General features: G+C 35.9%; 1 protein-coding gene across 2 annotated transcripts in view; it reads left to right on the top strand.

Annotated features, from left to right (window-relative positions):
- Positions 1-16956, top strand: part of LOC127448223 (sodium-driven chloride bicarbonate exchanger-like) — an 89716-nt gene that overhangs the window by 63754 nt on the left and 9006 nt on the right. For both annotated transcript variants that reach the window (XM_051710597.1, XM_051710598.1), the window contains 8 exons: positions 4625-4870; positions 5202-5307; positions 7355-7516; positions 8295-8408; positions 10145-10306; positions 10447-10698; positions 13991-14059; positions 14173-14346. In XM_051710597.1, coding sequence (XP_051566557.1) covers positions 4625-4870; positions 5202-5307; positions 7355-7516; positions 8295-8408; positions 10145-10306; positions 10447-10698; positions 13991-14059; positions 14173-14346 — 1285 coding nt within the window. The remainder of the gene's footprint in view (positions 1-4624; positions 4871-5201; positions 5308-7354; positions 7517-8294; positions 8409-10144; positions 10307-10446; positions 10699-13990; positions 14060-14172; positions 14347-16956) is intronic.

Below are 16956 nucleotides of genomic sequence, written 5' to 3'. Positions count from 1 at the left end.
TCATAGACATCTAGGATGGCATGAGAGTGAGTAAATAATAAGAGTATTTTTATTTTTGGGTCAACTATCCCTTTTAGTAATTAATTTAAACATAAGAGTGTAACAGTTTGATTTTCTGTTATAGATCAGTTCTGTTGTCACTGTGATTGTCAACTAACAAACACCATGAGTGTTCAACATCACATACACCAGAGATCTGTTCATATACAAAAGCAGTATATCCAATATTAGCACCAAAAGTCCTTCAGTGACAAGACAAAGATTTGTTCACAACCCCCTTATCATTTTGCACCGAAGTCGATCACTAAAAAGCATTTGCGTGAAGGTGTCTAAACGTCATCACTGCAGGAAAAACTGTTATTTTTTTTCCTGTAAATACTGTTGTCATGACGAGAACATATCTCTGATGAGACATTCAAGAGATTGGACAGATACGCGCCGTGTTGAGTAAGTGAGATTGCCAGCGCGCATGTTTGATTGACAAACCACGCGTGAGCGCCCATGTACTGTGTATGAATGCGTGCAGTCTGACCGCCGCTCTCATAACATCAGCCATGCTCAGATATTATATCTTACAGTTGAATTCCCTTTCTAATGTGATTCAGCAATGTAGAAAACTAGCGTAAATCCTCATGAAAATGGACACCTAACAATTCATACAGATTTGATGGGCTGCTGATAAATATATTTCTGATGATGATATCATAACGCGGGCCACAAAAGATCGCTCAAGGGCTGCTTGTTGAGTAGCGCTGTTCAATAGACTGTTATGTGTGAAAATCCCAGGAGATCAGCAGTTACAGAAATTCTCAAACCAGCCCGTCTGGCACCAACAATCATCCAAGCGATTATCTAATCAGCCAATCATGTGGCAGCAGTGCAGTGCATAAAATCATGCAGATACGGGTCAGGAGCTTCAGTTAATGTTCACATCAACCATCAGAATGGGGGAAAAACTGTGATCTCAGTGATTTTGACCGTGGCATGATTGTTGGTGCCAGATGGGCTGGTTTGAGTATTTCTGGGATTTTCACACACAACAGTCTCTAGAATTTACTCAGAATGGTGCCAAAAACAAAAAACATCCAGTGAGCGACAGTTCTGTGGATAGAAATGCCTTGTTGATGAGAGAGGTCAACAGAGAATGGCCAGACTGGTTTGAACTGACAAAGTCTACGGTAACTCAGATAACCACTCTGTACAATTGCAATTTTTTTATTTTTTATTTATGCATTTCAATTTCATAACAAAATTCCATCAAATTTAACTGAGTAATCTTTAATAAAATAAAATAAAAAAACTAAATATTTTGTGTTTTATTAATTGAATTTTGTTAAATATTACAATTTAATTTGATGGAATTTTGTTATGAAATTGAAATGCGTAAACCTTAAAAACAGGCTAAAATATTTTTTTTGAGTGTATAAAATCAATTTTATGATTCTCAATACCAATTTCGATACCACGACAAATTAATAATAATTTGAGTAAATGTTGTTTTAAATTATCAAATAATTATCCATGACAAGTAAACAGTCAGTAATAACAAAAGAAACAAATTACAAACTATACAACAAAGATACAAAAATAATAAAGCACTGAATTTAATTTTTTAACAGCAGTATCAAGTATTAACGTAAACATTCAGAAATTAAAAAAAGTAATGAAATGTAACATACAGTAAGGGATAACTACTTAAAGGGATAGTTCACCCAAAAATGAAACTTTACTCACCCTCATGCCATCCCAGATGTGTATAACTTTCTGTAGGGCTTTACTGGTTGTTTAGATCAGTGTTACTATCAGAAATAATTAATAATTATTTCTGTAGTTATTAATCAATATTTAAATTAATTAATTGGATCTAACTCATTAAAACCTCATATAGGACTCCAGTAAATGTAGTGTGCTACGTTTAGGAGCAAGTTTGGTTATTAGCAATAATTAATTATTATCAAAGATAATTATTAATTATTAAAATCAATAGAACATTGATGAGAATCAATGTTAGCTTTTTTTTTAATCCTTTAAAATCAACACTTATCAATTGTTAACATCGAAGAAACATTAAAATTAACACTAGCTGATTGATCATTCTAATTCAAAGATAATTATCAATTATCAAAAATCAATAGAATATTAATAAGGATTAACATTGACGGGGCACCACCCTGAAATCAGGGACTAATAACCGAATATTAAAACAGTCTCAATATTAGATTGTTTTCTTAGGAAAATCGACATCTGAAGAATATCGATTTTCGAATAAAAAAACAATGAATGAAGGTTTGAATCCGAGCACTGACATCCCGTCAGCACGACACAGGCGTATGCAAAACAAACCAAAACACTTCTCTTTGTAATATAAACAAAGTTTATTTATGCAGTAATATCAATTAATAATTAATACAATGCAGTCAATAAACTTCCGACTTACAACTACAAACTAAACAGTGATATGATTAGATATGGAAATAAAAATAATTCTGTAACACAAGGTGTGTGTGTGACAGTGTGTGTGTGTGTGTCAGTGTGGTTAGTGAGAGAGAGAGAGAGAGAGAGAGATAGAGAGAGATGATTAAGTGACAGCCCGAAAGCTGATTTCGCGATAGCTGGAGATGAAGCAGCCGTGTTCATCACTCAGAGACGCGGTTTTACGAGCGGGGCTCGTAAAAGTCCCTTGTTATTTGACTCTTTAATGGATGAACTCAGTTGCTGTCTCACCCGCGATGGCGAAAATGCACAACAGTCCAATTTGGTTGGACTACAATACAGCAAAACAAATTCGTGATAATTAATACCCTGAGTATTAATAATTAGCGGACATGGCGGTCCGTAAACTGTACAAGCAAAAACCTTGAAACACAAGAATAACACGCTATAATATTCTATCTCTGCCCAGACGTAAACCTCTTACTTGAATCGCATGAGGACACAGGTAGAATGTGTTTTCCTCCGTCCTTTAACTTTGACCCGGTTTCTTGAGGCTCGTGTGATGACTAGAGCCGTTTCCTCGCGCTGTCGGCGGCCGGTACGGCTGTTGATTCTCAGAGGGCGGTACGGCTGTTGATTCTCGGCGGGCTGGCGGAGAACTCAGAAATGTCGACTTGATTGAAGATGGAAGAGAAATCTTTAATCTCTTCACTTCTGTAGGCCAACGGATGAAGATGCGAATTGCTCGGCGGTCTCCTTCGGATCCGTTAGAGTGTTTGGTTGAACACAGAGTAATCTCAACTCGTCCAGCGAGATGGAGATTGTATGGCTACAGTTTCAAGTCGGACATTACTTCCTTATGCCACGAGGTTACACCGGAGAGCAGCAAAAAGCTACGTCCGTATTCGGTGAACGAAGTAGCCGGAAGCAACTTTGGAAGCATTTTCAGAATTATTTGAAGTCCGGATGATGTCATGTTCGAGGGACGTTCTGTTGTGTGCCTCATCCAATAGGAGTTGAGTGCTCGATCCTTTAGTGGGCAAGGCTTCATGGATCTGTAGTCTGTTTAGGACTCCCTTTGTTTGATTTTGGCGCGATTTTATCAGTAAGATTTATGACTTAGAAGGAGGGGGCTTGAGGAATGTTTTTTATGACTGTTAGGCCTGCCTTTGTCTTCTATCTGAATACATGAGGCCCAACATTTCTTTCTTCAGCAAAACATAAATTAAGATTTTTAGAAGAATATTTCAGCTCTGTAGGTCCTTACAATGCAAGTGAATGGTGATCAGACCTTTGAAGCTCCAAAAATCACATAAAGGCAGCATAAAAGTAATCCATATGACTCCAGTGGTTTAATCCATATTGATCTGTTTCTCACCCACACCTATTATATAGCTTCTTCAGATATGGATTTAAACACTGGAGTCATATGTATTACTTTTATGTTTCCTTTATGTTATTTGTGGAGCTATAAAGGTTTAAAAAAGTACTTAAATATAGATTTTTATTTGCACCAAAAGTGATCGTGTCACTTTAGAAGACATTCATTTAAGCGCTGGAGTCGTATTGATGACGTTTATGCTGACTGTCTGTGATTTTTGGAGCTTCAAAAGAGAAGTCACCATCCACTTGCATTTTAAGGACCTACTGAGCTGAGATATTTTTCTAAAAATCTTCATTTGTGTTTTGCAGATGAAAGAAAGTCATTCACATCTGGGATGACATGAGAATGAGTATATGATGAGAGAATTTTCATTTTTAGATGGACTATCCCTTTAAATTAATGGTGATGATGGTGATGGAATACTATTAAAGCTATTTATGGGCAGTGGTGGCTCAGCGGTTAACACTCTGGGTTACTGACCAGAAGGTCAGGGGTTCAAGCCCCTGCACTGCCAAGATGCCACTGTTGGGCCCTTGAGCAAGGCCCTTGACCCTACCTGATCCAGGGATGCCATAACATGGCTGACGCCTGCGCTCTGACTCCAGCTTAGCTGGGATATGCAAAAAAAAATATATATATATATTCCCCTTAGACATAGATGACCATTTACATAAATACCTCACCAAAACAGATATTGTCACATAAGTTTGAACTGTATTTTAGTATTTAACTCCAACACAAGGTGTATGGTAATTTTAAAGTAACATTCGAGGCAAGCTGCTCACAGTGCATTGTTTTTGTTTGCAGGGATTATGGGTTGTCGTATCTGTCTCTCAGAACGTGTATTGGGTTGTGGACAGCATTCCTCTGTCTACTGCTGGTGGCCACTGACGCCAGCTCTCTTGTGTGTTACATCACTCGCTTCACGGAGGAGGCGTTCGCCTCGCTCATCTGCATCATCTTCATCTATGAGGCCTTGGAGAAGCTCATACATCTTGGTGAGACTTATGCCATCAACATGAACAACAACCTGGAAAAACTCACGACGTACAGGTGAACAATCTGATGTGAAAGCCGTATTACTTTTTAAAGGGGCAGTCCACCTAAACATTTTTATTCTGTCATTATTTACTCACCGTGATGTCAATCCAACCCCATTTTATGGTGCTTTTTTAGTCATTTAAAGTGGCCAGGATATTCTTCAAAAACGTTCATGTTGTGTCCCACGGCGGAAAGAAAGTCATACATGTTTGTAATAACATGAGGGTGAGAAAGGTGGACTAGTCGTTTAACAGTGCAAAAGATCAGTATGCTGCAGTATTGTAGAAATGAATGCCTTTTACCCTCCATGCATAGAAATGCAATAGCACATCTGTTCTTGTAGATGTTCCTGTATGGAGCCTCTAAACCCCAGTAATGCCACCCTGCTGTACTGGGAGCAGAACAACATCTCAGCTCCTGAAATCTACTGGGAAGCTTTGGAAGTTCAGGTAGGAGTTGAGATCATTACATGCGATATTAACATTGTAAGTAGAATGAGTGCAGAATTATTTGGAATGACATGCACTGGTGAAATATGCACAATAAGACCAGAAATGTGTATTAAAGGAATATTCCGGGTTCAATACAAGTTAAGCTCAATAAGCATCTTTTGTGGCATAATGTTGATTACCACAAAACTTTTTTGACTCGTCCATCCTTTTCTTTAAAAAAAAAGCAAAAATCATGGTTACAGTGAGGCACTTACAATGAAAGTGAATGGGGTCAATCAGTAAATGTTAAAATACTCACTGTTTCAAATGTATAGCCACAAGACATAAACAATATGCAATTTTGTAAAAATTTACAACTTTTTTGCTATGATGACGTAACTCTGTAAACCCTAAAATGACTGTAAAAATGACAATTTAAATGACTTTACAGCTCAAATAACACATGAGTTTTAACAGAAGAATTAATGTAAGTGCTTTTATAAAATTATAAGCTTCACATTTCTGCTTTTAAACACTCCAAAAATTGACCCCATTGACTTCCATTGTAAGTGCCTCACTGTACCTCCATTTTTGCTTCTTTTGTTTTTTAAGAAAAGGAGGAACGAGTCGAAATTATTTTTTGTGGTAAACAGCATTATGCCACAAATGCTGTCGATTGAGTGTAACTTGTATTGAACCCGGAATATTCCTTTTGCTGGACTTTGGATGTGCTTTACATGATCCTTGTCACTGCATGTTTATGTATATGCTTTTATATATTTATATATTTTATATATTTATGTTTTTTATATATATATATATACTGTATATAAACTACCAGTCAAAAGTTTTGAAGCACTTACTCATTCTTTATTATAATTTATTTTATTATAATTATTATTATTATTTTTTTTTTCATATTTAAGAATAATAGTAAAGTCATCAAAACTATGGAATAACATAAATGAAACTATGGGAATTATGTTGTGAGTAAACAAAATCCAAAATAAATCATAACTGTGTTATATTTTAGCATCTTCAAAGTAGTCATTTTCTCAACCAACTTCTTGAGGTATCACCCTGGGATGCTTTTTTAAACAGTATTGAAGGAGTTCCCATCTATGTTGGGCACTTATTGGCTGCTTTTCTTTATTATTTGGTCCAAGTCATCAATTAAATAAATTAAAATGGTGGCACAATTATATTTTTGTCTACAAAACTAATTTCAAACATTTAAGCATACGCCTTTAGATCAAAAGATTTTTAAGATCATGAGAAACATTTCAGTCAAGTGTTTCAAAACTTTTGTACGGTAGTGTATATATATATATATTTATGTACAGTGTACCAGAAATAATGTTTCTATTTTTCATTAAATATGAAGTTTTCTTTATAATAACCTAGCTTTGCTGGAAAAGCATTACTGATTGATTTGTAATTATCAACACTTTCTTTCCAGTGCCTCCAAAACCATCACTTATTCACAATTTGGACAAGTCCTCATTTCTGTCTGCCAGCTAGATAATGTAACCTTGTTGACAAGTCTAAATCTAGAATTTTCAACAACATTCCATACACCACAGAAATGTAAGTGTTTAAGTTTGCAATGCGTGGCCGTGTCTAAGGAGAGGGGCTAAGGAGCCCGCCCCCCGTCCCCCAGAAACTTCTGACACCCCTTCCTGGTCTGATGAAGACACAACCACTTGTCCACCCTAAAGAACAAATACAAGATGTTGCGAATAATATTAAGCAACAACGCAACACTTTTACAGTTGCATCGGCTGTCCCGGAACTCTCTCACACTGGCCCATGCAGGCTGGCGAGTCATCCTTATTGTTGAGCCCTGGCACATACAGTAACTGGCGTAGTTTTAGTCCCGTTTTGCCGCAAGGGTTGATTGATACTTGACTACGTAGGCCTGTGCTGTTGTCCGGGACATATAAGCATTTACAGTACATTCCTGGTGTTACTTGTCTTCTGACTACCTCTGAAGGTGTTCTGTTGGGAAACTATTTCTTGCAAAAATCAAAATCTGTTATTTCTCACTCTTTATCCGTCATTTAAGGACTGCATTGAGAAGAAAGGAGAGTTTGTGGGCTCTGCTTGTGGGCCTCATGGTCCTTATATTCCTGATGTTCTCTTCTGGTCCGTTGTTCTCTTCTTCTCTACTGTTGCCATGTCAGCGTTCCTCAAAGAATTCAAGACCAGCCACTACTTTCCCACTAAGGTACCGCAGTGAACATCTGCACACTGACCCGTCTGTGTGAGCTGCAGCAGCGCTTTATACCATGTGATTCAGTAGCTATGTTTGAAATGAAATGCTAGCTGCTACTTCCTGAATGCTGTACAGTTTATACTGTATACTGCATTACCTGTCTTAAAAAATGAACTTTTTTATTAAGGGGCAATATTTGCTCCCTCACGTTGATTTTCATGGGCATATTTTTAACAACAAAATACAAACTATTTATATCAAATACTTTAGCTGAATATCTTAATCTGAGCAGATAGATAATAGATTTACCTATAAATCAAAAACACTTCACATAGTGGCCAAATTCTTGTCACATGACCTCATCACACATGATTAAATTAGTGGAGTCCAGTTCCAATTATCTTGTCAATAAAAACCTGTTACTTTTAATTTTTTGTATATGATTCTGTGTAAAAAGGTTTTAATATTTGGCAGTATGGTCAATAATGAGACAAGAAATAGATGCTAAAAAATGCAGCAGATATTACTTCCAGTTCATTCATCACATTTAAACAATCATAAGTCATCAAGGTATTCTATACTATAAATGTGCATACTATGCACAGTATATATACTGTATACTGCAGAAACAGAAAAGTAGTATGGTTCTGTAGTATGCTGTCCTGAACACAGCCAGTAATCTCAGTGTGGTAGTTTGTGGACTGGCGCCCTCTAGTGTTTCAGTAAGGTATCTGCTGCTGCTTTAAGTTGTATTCATAATGTTTTTTTTTTAAATGCATGTTTTCTCCAGGTCAGATCCATCATCAGTGACTTTGCAGTATTCATCACCATCTTTACTATGGTTCTGATGGATTACGCTATAGGGGTGCCATCCACTAAGCTACAGGTCCCCAATGAGTTTAAGGTTTGTTCTTGTCTTAACTCGCTATGTGTAATTGGTGCATTCAAGACTTTGGTAAGAAGAGAATGTTCATAGTGTATTTTGAATTTAAAAAGGCACTTATTCCTTTTACATCACAGTGTTTCTTTGTTTATTTCCAGGTTGAAAATAAGACAATTGGATCCTTCTGTTTATATGTGCTTCTTCAGCTTTAAGGCATTTTCATGGGTTCCCAGAGGTTGATTTTTATTAAAATAAAATATTGAACTTTTTGTCTTGGTTATATGAGGGTCACATTAAAACAAATTTTTTACCAGGCCTTCATCATTTATTTTGGGTACCTTTCAAATGTTTTTTATGGATAGATTTGACTGTTTTAGCCTTGTCCCCGACCCAGACTTTCAACAATGAATTACTGTATAAGAACCTATTCTAAAAATGTAAATTATTACATATTTAAAACCACGGACTAAAAACGCAATGTTTTTCATTTCGGTTCATCTGAGCAGAAACAGCATTTTTTTTTGTTCCGGTTCAGAAGTTCCGCAGCCTCCTTTCTAAATGGTAACCGGTTAGAACAAAATTAAAGAACGGTTAATAACGTTCTTTTTAAAATGACATTACTTTGCGCTACGGGGTGGGTGAAATGCCAGATCTCACAAGAGAAACAAGCAAACAGGTCTGGAAAGACAAGTCCAAAATAAGCCACTTGCCTTACCAAAATAAGCGAAAATAAGCCATCAAATTTATCAGCATAAAAATCAGAACAAGCAGTTAATTACAGGTTAAGTTTAATTTTAATTACAGATCTGCTTCTCAGTCAAAACCCAGCAACATCAAATCTGTGTTAATGCATCATATCTAACAACTGGGAAATATACTTTTTACCTCTAATAATGATTTCCTTGTATCTGGATTAATCATGCATGTGTATATGTAGTGTCTTCATTCACAGAATGCCACAAACACAACGGGCAATTAGGCAAAGGAATGTGTGACGCAGCAGTTTCCTTCAGGAGTTTAAAACTATGATAATCTAAACAAAGAGTGAAACAAACATAAACCATTTCAATATTTAATGTGTGAAAATGATTTCAATCTTTAAAAAAAAATGTACGACTTGTTGTGGCGTCATTTCCACCACAGCAAACAATTTTGCCAGTTTCTAAAGTTAGTGTTCTTGTTAACTAAGTGAACAGAAGTGTCAGTGAGAGCATGCTTGAGATGAAATATGAGGCAAGTGATGCTTGAAGAAAACAAAGAAAAATCAAAGGAAATATCACTTTTTGAGCAGAATATTTTTATTGGGCGTCATTTCCAATCAAGCTGTAATTTTGCCAAATTATGCAAAAATTGTGTGTATTTAGGATACATAAAGTACATAAAAAATGAGTTAAAAATGTCAGTTCCATCAGCGTCATTTCCAGCGCAGAATTCTATTAAACACAATACAGAAACTGATATGTGCTGGAAATGACACTGTGGTGGGAATTTTTTATGACTTTTTGACATAATTACAAAAATGGCATTATTTCCTTTGATGCCTGTACAAACAGTGTCAGACATTGTTAGTAGACAAATTAAATAAACCAGAGAGTGTGTGAAAAATGTATTTGCAAGACTTTACTTTTTAGAAATCCACAATGCTAAAAGTGCCCGAAGTTGAAGAAACACCCTCATATGATTATTAATAGGCTTTATAGATGTTATGTGTTTTGGCTTGGTCTAATTATGTTTTGCAATACTTTAAATGTTCTCAGCCAACTCGTGATGACCGTGGGTGGTTCATTAACCCGCTGGGGCCGAACCCGTGGTGGACGTGTGTGATCACAGTGATTCCTGCGCTCCTCTGCACCATCCTGATCTTCATGGATCAGCAGATCACAGCAGTGATCATCAACAGGAAGGAACACAAGCTGAAGGTACTGAACTCACATGGAGACTTTGTAACACCTTATCTTCTGTTTCATCTACTCATTCATAATAGACTGTTCATGGTTAATTGATTGCAAATTTTGCAGCTGAATTAATTCAAAGGTACTACATAAAAATCCCTTTACAGAAAGGCTGTGGTTATCACCTGGATCTGTTCATGGTGGCCTTGATGTTGGGCGTGTGCTCTCTGATGGGCTTGCCTTGGTTTGTGGCCGCGACGGTTCTTTCCATCAGCCATGTGAACAGCCTGAAATTGGAGTCGGAGTGCTCAGCGCCCGGTGAGCAGCCGAAGTTCCTGGGCATCAGAGAGCAGCGAGTGACCGGCCTCATGATCTTCCTCCTCATGGGCTGCTCTGTCTTCATGACCTCAGTGCTGAAGGTCTGGAGCTGGAGATGCTTTCGATTAGCCTGCTTTCATTTCTAAAGCAAAGCCATAAACCATGTGATGCATCATTTATAAAGACACCATTTACATCTGGTATTAACATCCGTCTCGGGTGAGCCAATGGCGAGTGGGCATTAAATAATTAAACCTGCAGTACTGGGGTTCATCAACTATCATTTAATCTCAAATTTTTTTTGTGTGTGAGAACTAATAAAAAATGTGTTAAACAAAAATACGAGTTAATTTCAACCAAAGCTAAATTTAAAAATCTAAAGTTCAGCTAAGTGTTTTATTGTCCCTAAGTAAAAATTAAATATAACGTACAAGTATTACAAGTACAAATGTACAAGTATATGACTTTGTACATCATTAATGAATATTTTAATGCCTTTGCAATGTAAACATCACAAGAAAGTAGTCATGGTCAGCAGCTGCCTACTTGTCTATCAATCAACCATTGCTCTAAAACAAAGGTTTAACTTTGCCGGTAACACAAAAAAATATAATAATAAAAAAAATAATAATAATAATAAAAAAAGAAATCAAAGGCCTGGGTAGCTCAGCAAGTAAAGATGCTGACTACCACACCTGGAGTCACAAGTCCAGTCAGGCTTCCTAAGCAACCAAATTGGCCCGGTTGCTAGGGTGGATAGAGTCACGTTGGGTTAACCTTCTCGTGGTCGCTATAATGTAGTTCTCGCTCTCGGTGGGGCGCGTGGTGAGTTGTATGTGGATGCCGCGGAGAATAGCGTGAAGCCTCCACACTGCTGGGTCTCCGCGGTAACATGCTCAACAAGCCACGTGATAAGATGCACAGATTGACGGTCTCGGACGCGGAGGCAACTGAGATTCGTCCTCCGCCACCCGGAATGAGGCGAGTCACTACGCAACCACGAGGACTTGGAGCGCATTGGGAATTGGGCATTCCAAATTGGGGAGAAAAAGGGGAGAAAAAAAAAAAAAAGATTTCATAACAAAATTCCATCCCGTTGAATTGAGTAATCTTTAATAAAATAAAAACCTAAATATTTCAAGTTTTATTCATTTAATTTAATTAAACATTACACAATTCAACGTGATGGAATTTTGCTATAAAATTGAAATGCATAAATCTTAAATTGTAAGGCTTAAATATTTTTTGTTTTGTTTTTTGAGTATGCATGTGCACTGTAAAATCAAATTATTTGACCTTAGATATTTCAAGGCAATCCGTTTGCATACTTTTTCTAAGTAAACTAAAAAAACTTATTTGGCTCAAGTAAACAGAATTTTTTGTTTTTAACGTCAACTAGTTACAAACTTAACTCATCTGTGATTCAAGTAGCATTGTTTTTATTTAATTATTTAAATTGGGTTAGCATGTCATAGAGTATAAGGGAAATTATGACTGGACTCTAGGTTAGCCATATGGCACATTGGATTCAACTCAGTACTTCTTGGTGCATATAAATCTGCACTTTTGTAAAGTACAATTGAATAAAGAAGAATGGCTTTAATATAACAGGTTCAAAGTTCACTGAAGGTAACACTAATCACCCTTATGGTGACTTCACATAAATCAACCAGCTACAACAAAACAACAACAATAGTCAAACAAATTAAAGCTATATACATTTTTAAATAACAATTATTCATTGTCTATAGTTCCCTTGTTTTGACCAAACATACATCATTTATTCAAGCGCAAGGGCTTACAGGTATCCCATACAGCTGCAATTTTGTACTTGATAATTTTGAGTTAGTAGTACTTGAAGCCAAAGTTTAAAGAACGCACTGTGTATATTTGAGTTGTGATCCCAAAATGAGACATATCAAGTACTGTTTAATTAGGACCACTTAAATGTTTTTTTTATTAATGACAACTTTAGGATTTAGAGAGTAACATTAACTAAACTAAAACTAGTAAGAACAGTAAAAACTTAAGCCTAAGTTGAGTAAACTATTATTATTATTATTATTATTATTATTATTATTATTATTATTTACAATTTTATAACTAGTGTACTCAAAAGAAGAGGAAGAAGAAAAAAAAACACCCTCTAAAAAATAAATAAAAATGGAAAAGCACATGCATACAGTACACAAAACACAACTTCTTTGGTTTGCCTAGAAGTAACATGTGGTGCCAAAATATGTAATGCATGCACATCTGAAGTTGATAAGAAAATAACAATGAGTAATTTACTGGAAACTTCATGTTTGCGATGACATTAAAGATATAGTTCACCCAAATGAAAATTCTCTAATCATTTACTCATCCATATGCCATCCCAGATGTGTATGACTTTCTTTCTTCTGCTGAACACAAATGAAGATTTTTAGACAAATATTTCAGCTCTGTAGGGCCATAAAATGCAAGGGAATGGTGACCAAAACTTTGAATCTAAAAAAAATCACGTCAAGCATAAACGTTATCCATATGACTCCAGTGGTTTAATCCATGTCTTCAGAAGTGATATGATAGGTATGGGTGAGAAATAGATCAATATTTAAGTCTTTTTTTTACTATAAATTCTCCTTCCTTCCCAGAAGGTGGCGATATGCACAAAGGATGTGAATCGCCAAAAACAAAAGAAGAAGAATGTGAAAGTGGAAACTGATAGTAAAAAAGTTAAAGATAGTAAAACGTACTTAAATATTGATCATCTTCTCACCCACACCTTTTATTCAGAAGATATGGATTTAAACGCTTGAGTCTTATGGATTACTTTTATGCTGCCTTTATGTGCTTTTTGGACCTTCAAAGATTTGGCCACCATTAACTTGCATTGTATAGACCCACAGAGCTGAAATATTATTCTATGTTTGTGTTCTGCTGAAGAAAGAAAGTCATACACATCTGGGATGGCATGATCAGAGAATTTTCATCTTTGGGTGAACTATCCCTTTAAGATTTAAAAGTGTATTTGGAAGCAACTGTGACAATTATAGTTTTTTTGTTGTCTTTTGTGTGCCTCATTAACATGCAGTGACATATTTATGTAGCTAGTGATGTTGTCATGAAATCAGAGATTCTTCTCTTCATTAAATCTGATCAAAACTGCTCACAGGAGATGTATTTGAAATGCATTTAAATTCACTGCACAGTGTAAAATCTGTCATGGCTGATCAGCTGTGATTGGACAAGGTGTAAAGAGAGCCTATTAATGCATCAAGACGTGGTTTCAAATATCTAAACAAATGTCTCTATTTTTTAAATGAAGAGAAAAAAATCCTGTTTTTTTTTTGTTTTGTTGTTCTTTTGTTTTTTTGTCCTTCAATTAAAATCACTATATGTTCTCACCAGTTCATCCCCATGCCTGTGCTGTATGGAGTGTTCCTTTACATGGGCGCATCTTCACTCAGAGGAATACAGGTAAAGTAACTATAGACAACCAGAGTGAGCAAATATTTTTTGTCTTTTTTTTTTTTTAAATGAAAGTTCTTGTTAGGTCACCTCTAATGCAGACATTTCTCCTTGTCATGTAGTTTTTTGATCGTTTGCGGTTGTTTGGGATGCCGGCGAAACACCAGCCAGACTTCATTTACCTGCGACATGTTCCTCTCAGGAAGGTTCATCTGTTCACCATCATTCAGCTCAGCTGTCTGGTCCTGCTGTGGGTCATCAAAACCTCCAAAGCTGCTATCGTCTTTCCTATGATGGTTTATATTCTATTTCATAAACTTTATTTATGGTCAATAATTGTAAACTGAAATAATTTATATTATGGGGCGTTCACACATCATTGCAGATGATGGTCACTGAAAAGACGTTTGTCCTGCTTGATGTTTTGTTATTGGTGATCTGCACAACTGCAACTTAAAAAGAAAAAACAAAAAACGGGATTGGGATGTCATTCCGGTAAATATAATATATCATTCTAATTTGACAAGAATCAGTTTTCTTGCTGCAAAAAATGAACTTTCGGAAGAGTAAAGCGTTTGTTCATTAATAATACATCATGAACAAGAGTATTCACGCATGAATCAAACTTACTCAGTGCCGAAAGTTTCTGACAAGGTTTTTCATGCATAATTGTTTTTATTATATCCCTGTTCTGTATTTGTTTTCAGACAAATGATATATAACTAGGGCTGTAACTAACGATTATTTTAATAATCGATTCATCTTTCATTATTCAATAAATCGGATAAAAGGCAAATAACACTATGTAACACAGTTTTTGTTCCTGGGTAGTAAGTGTTATTTCCTAATTGCTTATGCCTCAAAAGTATAGAAAATGTATATTATAACCCACACACTTTGCTTTTGTGACCAGGACAATGATATTTTAAAATTTACCTATTTCCAATGAGAAAACGGGCGAATTTGTGTCTTTTCATTCACATAAAGTCAGAAAAAAACAACATATGAATCCAAAATCCTTCTTTATCTGTGGTCCAACGAAGACACCGGCTTTGACCTTTGCCTCAGACAGTTTAGGGAAGAAGTCTTGAAGGAACTTGAAGGCTGCCGACTCCTTATCTAGAGCTCTGACAAATTGTTTCATGAGCCCCAATTTGATGTGCAGTGATGGCATCAGCACCTTCCGGGGGTCCACCAGTGGCTCCCACTTGATGTTGTTGTTCCTTCCCACAGAGAACTCAGTCCGCTGTGGCCAGTCCCGCCTGTGGTAGTGTGCCTTGGTGTCCCTGCTGTCCCAGAGGCAAAGATAGCAGGGAAACTTGGTAAAACCGCCTTGGAGACCCATCAGGAATGCCACCATTTTGAAGTCTCCTATGACCTCCCAGCCGTACTCATCATACTTCAAGGCATCCAGCAAGGTCTTGATGCTGTTGTAATCCTCTTTGAGGTGCACCGAGTGAGCCAGGGGAAGAGATGGGTACTTGTTACCATTATGGACCAGCATGGCTTTGAATATTACTTTAGTATAAATACATTAATTTGGATTCATATGTTGTTTTTTTCTGATTTTATGTGAACGAAAAGACACAAATTCGCCCGTTTTCTCATTGGAAATAGGTACATTTCAAAATATCACTGTCCTGGTCACAAAAGCAAAGTTTGTGGGGAACAATAGCCATTTTCTATACTTATGAGGCATAAGCAATTAGGAAATAACACTTACTACCTAGAAAAAATAATTAAATAAAAATAAAATAATTGTTATATTTCCTGTATTTTTAAAATAAAATGTATATATATATATATATATATATATATATATATATATATATATATATATATATATAAAAACATAAATGATTGTATGCTATACATTTTGTTCAAATAAGGTTTAAAATATAAATGTTACAATATAAATTACATGTAGTTTTTCAGTTGGGAAGCAGCAGTACAAGTTGAAACATTCAAATAAATGAATATAAATAAATAATAGTAATAAAAAACACAATATAAGAGTGAACTTCGAAGAACTAGAATGTTGTAATGTCTTTATTGTATGAATATAAGGGACTCTTTACATTTACCTTCTAAAATATTATTTATTGTATTAAATGTAGGGTTTCAATTACGGTTATATTTAAACCTAAATTTAATGTCCAAAACCAATGTTTATAAAATGGCACAGTTTAATCAAAATAATTGTGCTTACATGAACATGTATACATCAAAAAATAAAGAAAATCACATTAAAACGAGCTATTGGGCAAACACATTTTTCACTACTGTAAACTGACGTCACTGATGAAGCTTCTCTGTGTACGCTGCACATATTTGACTAATCGATAATGAAATTGGTTTTCGATTATTTTCATTATTGATTAGTATCGATTTTTAGTAATTAGTTGTTGCAGCACTATATACAGTAGAACCAGCCTGATCTCATGAAAATTACATGCAGCAAACCGTAAAATCGCTCACAGTAACTAACTTCTCCGTCCTGCCTTCATTATCTCACAGGCGGATCACATGAGCACTAATGTGTTCACTCCTGATGGTATTAGGGCAAGGTAAAAAAGATTTTCAAAATTAATTGCAATCTTCATTTGAATGTTCCCGATTTTGATTCTTAAAATCCCAAGATATGAGAGTGTGTAAATGGGATATCTGTCTGAATGGATACCCAGCCCTGATTGGTAGTCGCTGCATCGTGTCACTGCTCATTTGCATAGAGCTAAAACGTTTCTCAACTTTGTCGCATCGCTGAACATCGCCACATCACATTACCAAACTTCACCAGACATTGCAAACTCATCGAAGATTAATGGCTTCTGGTCTATTTGTAGCTGCAAAGTGCTGTATGTTGTGTGAACGCCCCTTTAAAATTCTGAAAAGTTTGTCAATGTTTC

Source organism: Myxocyprinus asiaticus, chromosome 11, assembly GCF_019703515.2.
Source record: "Myxocyprinus asiaticus isolate MX2 ecotype Aquarium Trade chromosome 11, UBuf_Myxa_2, whole genome shotgun sequence".
NCBI lineage: Eukaryota > Metazoa > Chordata > Actinopteri > Cypriniformes > Catostomidae > Myxocyprinus > Myxocyprinus asiaticus.
This window is presented reverse-complemented; position numbering and strand designations above follow the sequence as displayed.